The 6218-nt window shown below is 36.2% G+C and overlaps 1 protein-coding gene across 1 annotated transcript; it reads left to right on the forward strand.

Annotated features, from left to right (window-relative positions):
* The first annotated feature begins 1069 nt into the window (after positions 1–1069).
* On the forward strand, positions 1070–5833 carry LOC132271975 (enolase). Its single transcript, XM_059773492.1, has 16 exons — positions 1070–1232; positions 1819–1882; positions 2018–2082; positions 2439–2486; positions 2589–2675; positions 2788–2868; positions 2951–3133; positions 3219–3293; positions 3433–3495; positions 3603–3683; positions 3920–4114; positions 4196–4246; positions 4474–4562; positions 4688–4739; positions 4917–4973; positions 5550–5833. The coding sequence occupies exons 1-16, from the start codon at positions 1164–1166 to the stop codon at positions 5628–5630; spliced, it is 1341 nt and encodes a 446-aa protein (XP_059629475.1). The 5' UTR covers positions 1070–1163; the 3' UTR covers positions 5631–5833.
* The last annotated feature ends 385 nt before the right edge of the window (positions 5834–6218 follow it).

Consider the following 6218-nt stretch of genomic DNA (forward strand, 5'->3'; position numbering starts at 1 on the left):
TCTTATTAAAGGCGAGACACGACACGAAACAAATTGCTATCCCTACTTACATATCTGCATCTAAGAAATAGCTCGAGAAAAAAAAAAACTATTCTGTTCAACTTTCTGAAAACAATTCTTAAGAATTCAAGAAATAAAAAACTATTTTAAAAAAACTATAAAAACATTTCTTTGAAAGCAGTTTTTTTTTGATAACTTGATTTTTATAAAACAGTTTTCCAAAAACTGCAACCAAATAAAACAAAATTTTGAAAACTATTCTTCAAAACATATCCAAGCAGATTATAAGTCAGTTTTTTTTTTTTTTTCGGCTTTTAGTGAAAACAATATTGGCTTATTTTGGTTTATTTTGTTGGAAATAGTTTTTGTTTTTTTTTAGAATTAAAATTTTAAAAACTGTACAAAAATTTAAGAATTGCTTAGTTTGTTCCTCAAACAATTCTTAAATTTTTGTACAGTTTTTTAAATTTTAATTCTAAAAAAAAAACAAAAACTATTTCCAACAAAATAAACCAAAACAAGCCAATATTGTTTTCACTAAAAGCCGAAATGGACTTTTGACGAGCAACACAACCGATACTTTTTGCTAGCGCAAACATATTGAAAAAGCTGTGCATTTTGCCCCAGGCTTTGAATTTTATATATCGGTCAAGTAGGGTTGGGCCTGGGCCTGATCCTGACCCAAGCCCAAAGTATCTAATAAGATAAAAGAATACTTTGTTTTCTTGTCGAGAGAAAACCATTAACGCATTAAACAGTGTAAAAAAAAAGCCGCTGTTTATCAAAATATCAAAATAATGGGCGCCCCAAATTAGACTTTTAGACCAACCAACCACCATTCTGTCTTTCTGGAAAGTTGACAAGTATCAAAACCTTCTTCTATTTTTCCCTCTCTCCAGGTTCCAGATCAAGAGCCAACTGGGCCCACTGAAATCTCCAAAAACGTCCTCTCGTGACGGCCAAGTAAAGCGATCACGGCCGTGCACATAGTTTCCTTTTTCCTCACCATCCGACGGGTGAGATCAAATCACACTTGGTAGATGTTCACGAGACTTTCGGTTTAAGTACTACTATTCAACCGAACCCAAAATCACACTGAACTTGTCTGCTTTATTTCTGAGAAAAATTTCGAGAAAACCTAGAGAAAGTATTGTTTGGGTATAATGGCGACGACGATCAAGGCCGTTAAAGCTCGTCAGATCTTCGACAGCCGTGGAAATCCAACAGTCGAAGTAAGCGCTTTATTTGATTCCTTCAGTTTTCATGAACAGGACTTTTGATTTTGATGCGTACTAGTAGTAGTGGAGTTGGCTGTTCTGTTTCATTGTTTTGTTTGGTTACCGAGAAAGAGTAGGAATAATACTACAGAAATGATTTGGATCTTGGTTGTCGAATCATTTTTTGGTCTTGACGAGGGAAAATCGAATGCAAACTGGCGTGATCTGACTATTTGGACTAGTTTTGTTTAGTTTAGTTGAGACTTTCAAAATTTTCTGATTGTTTTACTTCAATTTTCTTGTTAACCAAACAGTTTTTTATGAAATTGATTACGATGCATACTAGTAACGACTTGATATCTCTATAATGCTATTCCGTTGTTTTGTTTGGGTACCGAGAAAGAGTAGGAAAAATACTACAGAAAAAATTTGGATCTAATCTTCATTGATCTTGACGCGAGAAAATATAATACAACCATCAACTTAACTGAGCGTTATCTTAGTATTTGGATTAATTTAGTTTACTTTAGATTTCCAATTCCATCTATTGTTTTTTTATTTAGAGTTATGTGGGAACTTCTGAACTTGGTGAGAATTTCAGGTTGATGTCACTCTCTCCGATGGAACATTTGCTAGGGCCGCTGTACCCAGCGGTGCTTCGACAGGTAAAACCAGAGTGTCTGTGCGTTTGTATGAAATGATTGCATGTATTGATTTAAGTTTATATTGATTGAATTGAGAATATGTAGAGGATTATTGTTGACTCACATCATCTTTGTTGATCTTGTTGGATTAATAAGGTATTTATGAAGCTCTGGAACTGAGAGATGGGGGATCTGACTACCTTGGAAAAGGTGTACTCAAGGTGGGTAAATACTCAATTTGCAGTCTTAGAAAATCCCATCTTTTTTGTGATATGCCCAATAGCTTGATCTTACTATTATTCAATGGTTTAAACATACCTATTTTTCATATAATGCATGATTTGCAGGACATGACTCACATTCTAAATAGATCTAGAAACTGCCATATTCTGTTCTACATTTTATGTGAATGGGTTGATCTGGAATCATGCTATATAAATAACTTTATACTTATAAATCAAAGAAGTGCTTAGATAAATCCTCGGGTTTTTTTTTATATGCAATGAGTTTATAATTTGTTTGTAGATCACCTTAGAGACATCTAAATGGACTATAAATATTTGTATTTTGAGTTCAGGCTGTGGAGAATGTGAATTCGATCATTGGACCTGCATTGATTGGAAAGGTCTGCCCTATCATCCTTTTGACATCACTTTTCTTTTTGTTGTAATGCCCATAAAGCGATTGAATATTAATAGATTAGGTATTTTGTCATATGCATCTACAGCACCCAACAGAGCAGACCAAAATTGACAACTTCATGGTGCAAGAGCTTGACGGAACGGTCAATGAATGGGGCTGGTGTAAACAAAAGGTACATTGAATCTCATTCCTCAAGCAGGAGTTACGTTGGCATCTCATTGTTCTTTTCTGTTGATGATATTGCCACCCAAATGATTTTTTTCCCCCCTATTTTAAACTGTCAGCTTGGTGCGAATGCTATATTGGCTGTGTCACTTGCTGTCTGCAAAGCAGGAGCTATGGTGAATAAGATCCCCCTTTACAAGGTGCCTGCAATTCTGCATGATGTTCAATTACATTACATGATGCATGTTCCGAGTGCTTAATTTTTTTGTTCCTGTCACGCAGCACATTGCCAATCTTGCTGGAAATAAGAATTTAGTGCTGCCCGTACCTGCATTCAATGTCATCAATGGTGGTTCACATGCAGGCAACAAATTGGCAATGCAGGAATTTATGATTCTCCCTGTTGGGGCTTCTTCTTTCAATGAAGCCATGAAGATGGGTGTAGAAGTATATCATCACTTGAAGGTGGCTTCCCCTCCCACTTTAAATGTTATTGCTAATCATTGGCACTGCCTATGCTCATCGTGTTTCCTATTCTTTGTTCTTCCAGGCTGTAATTAAGAAAAAGTATGGTCAAGATGCCACTAATGTTGGTGATGAAGGTGGCTTTGCTCCCAATATTCAGGTATGTAGATTCCAATTACTTTTTGTGTATGTTTTAAGGTTTGTAAAAATTTAGAACTGCGAAACCATTTTCTAAATCTAAGTTTTATGTTTTTCCCAACTAATTATTTGGATTGAATTTGTAAAATCTTCAACTACAGGAAAACAAAGAGGGCCTTGAACTGCTGAAGACAGCTATAGCAAAAGCTGGTTATACCGGAAAGGTAATTTACCTTATCTCTAATTTATCTTTTCCTTCCTTCTCAATTGCTGAGTAGGTGCTCCTAGGGTATTGTTTTTGTATCAGTCAACTGATTGCCTTTCCTTGCAGGTTGTAATCGGAATGGATGTTGCTGCATCAGAGTTTTATGATAACAATGATAAGACTTATGATTTGAATTTCAAGGAGGAGGTATCTATCATATCTCTAATTTTCCCCAGTTTTAATGGCAATAGATTAGTAAATTGCATGATTCTGGCCACCATTTTCTCATGCCTGAAAGAAACTGTGAAGAGCTACAATTATGTTGCATTTTCTGTTCTTTAAAGTACCCAAAAAAAAAAAAAAAAAAAAAAAAAAAGAAGAATAAAAGAAGACTCGTGATGTGAAGTTAAAACTAGATTAACCGATGTCTTTATGTGTTGCAGAACAATGATGGGTCACAAAAGATATCGGGTGACAGTTTGAAGAATGTCTACAAGTCATTTGTGGCTGATTACCCAATTGTATCCATAGAGGACCCATTTGATCAGGACGATTGGGAGCACTATGCAAAGATGACCAGTGAGATTGGTGAGCAAGTGCAAATTGTTGGTGATGATCTCCTTGTCACAAATCCTACGGTAAAATTCTTAACCTAATCTAGAGAAGTCTTGAAGAGTATGTATGTTATACTAAGGTCTTGCTCTTTGTGACTGCTTCAGCGTGTTAAGAAAGCAATCAAGGAGAAGACTTGCAATGCCCTTCTTCTGAAGGTAATAGTCGCTGTCTTTTTCCTTTTTCCTTTTTCTTATGTTTTAATTTTGTGTGCCTGTGCATGTGAGGTACAAGGAATTGTAGTGTATAGGTACATTCTTTAGAAGAATTATGAAATACTTTATACCATTTGTTTGAGTTGATTACACACATTGCACAAAATGTATGCCGTAGTTAAAACTTTCTCCGGCTAAATTTACCGAACTTCTGTTTTATGGTTGCTTAGGTGAATCAAATTGGTTCTGTTACTGAAAGCATTGAAGCTGTGAAAATGTCAAAACACGCAGGCTGGGGTGTTATGGCTAGTCACCGAAGGTATGTACAACACTCCCCCACCCCCCACACACACACATGCTCAAACACCAAATACTCAGCTTGTTATAGTTTATTTCTGTGGTCTGAGATGGCACCACTGATCTTTTCTTCTTTGTACAATTTAGTGGTGAGACTGAAGATACTTTCATTGCAGACCTTTCAGTTGGTTTGGCTACTGTGAGTTACTGCACTCCATGTTTTTTGTTTTTTATTTTTACAGACATTTTGTGATTGGTGAAATGCTTTTGGATTATTTGATTTGATCACTCTTGGTACTGGATATGAAGTTTAAGTGTTTCCTAACTGGGGATTTTAGTTCTTGTCCTCTGATTATGAGTGCTTATAATGGAACAGGGTCAGATCAAGACTGGAGCTCCTTGCAGATCAGAACGCCTTGCTAAGTACAATCAGGTAAACTATATCATCTTTGGGTTGTCATGATTGTGCTTTATCAATATTTCTATCCTTTGACAAAAAAAAAACACACACACACACACAGAATGTATCTCATGTTTAATACCTGTAACTTTGTTTTGGTAGCAAAGATAAGTTGTTGGTTTTCTTGTCATGAACTCACCTATGGGCTTATTTTGTGTGGGCATAGTACTTAGATCTCTCACTCGTAGAAATGCCCCGAACAAAGCTTGGTAGCGAAGATAAGTTGTTGGTTTTCTTGTCATGAACTCACCTATGGGCTTATTTTGTGTGGGCATAGTACTTAGATCTCTCACTCGTAGAAATGCCCCGACCAAAGCTTGCCAGAGTCACAGACCAGCTAGCCGTAGTATTGTCTTTCAATGGATCACTGCCGTGTGGTGAATAGTTTTGGGGTCACAGGGTCACTTGGATTTGGTTTTTGTAGAGAAATTGGATTTCCTATTTTTATGATAATATACCACTTTTAGTTACACCATCTTGCACATTAATCTGTAATTTCTCTTAGGGGTTGGTGAACTGATAGATGTGATATATTTTTCTGGACTGCAGCTTCTTAGGATTGAAGAAGAATTGGGATCTGCGGCGATCTATGCGGGAGCGAAATTCCGTGCACCAGTAGAGCCATACTAAATGGTTTCTGGAGTCACAAAGCAGTGTTATAATAAGCTTGACCGTATCTGGTATAACAAAAGCATAGTTGAGAAGGTTAAACAAGAATTTATATGTTCCGGCACTTACTAGGGTTTGTCTTGTGTTGTTTTTTTGTGGAACGAATGTTTTCTTGACATGGTTTTTTGGTTATGTTAATCTAGCATCCTGCGGAGTTTGTGTCTTGTTATAAAGGGAAGAAATTTATGCAATATATGGGTTATTGACATATGGTAATGTCATTTGCATTAGTTATTTGAATCCTGAAATGATTTGAGAGCACCGAATGGGTGGCTTGGAGCTTGGATTTGGGATTGGAGGATGTACTATATTTCTTCCCATCTCAGTGCCAAAGTGTGCTCCCAAACAAACTTCAATTTACTGAAGTGAGATTCTTAGGGTATGTTTGGCGGCCTTGGGATTGTTGGGAGTCCTAATTTTAAATCCACCCAAAGTCCAAATCCATTATTTAGATAGTACTTATCAATTTGGGATTGGGATCTGTTCTTATCCTTTCTTGTTTAAGAATCATTTTTTATAAAAATTTAATTAATTTATTTTGTTAATGAT

Source organism: Cornus florida, unplaced genomic scaffold (genome assembly GCF_030987335.1).
Source record: "Cornus florida cultivar Cherokee Brave unplaced genomic scaffold, ASM3098733v1 CherokeeBrave_3.0.0_Hap2_Chr08, whole genome shotgun sequence".
Taxonomy (NCBI): domain Eukaryota; kingdom Viridiplantae; phylum Streptophyta; class Magnoliopsida; order Cornales; family Cornaceae; genus Cornus; species Cornus florida.

Excerpts from the sequence above, each read along its gene's own strand:
- LOC132271975 (XM_059773492.1), top strand. The coding sequence starts at position 1,164 with ATGGCGACGACGATCAAGGCCGTTAAAGCTCGTCAGATCTTCGACAGC. Across the intron at positions 4,247-4,473 it reads GCAATGCCCTTCTTCTGAAG|GTGAATCAAATTGGTTCTGT; the intron begins GTAATAGTCGCT and ends ATGGTTGCTTAG. Across the intron at positions 4,974-5,549 it reads GCCTTGCTAAGTACAATCAG|CTTCTTAGGATTGAAGAAGA; the intron begins GTAAACTATATC and ends TCTGGACTGCAG.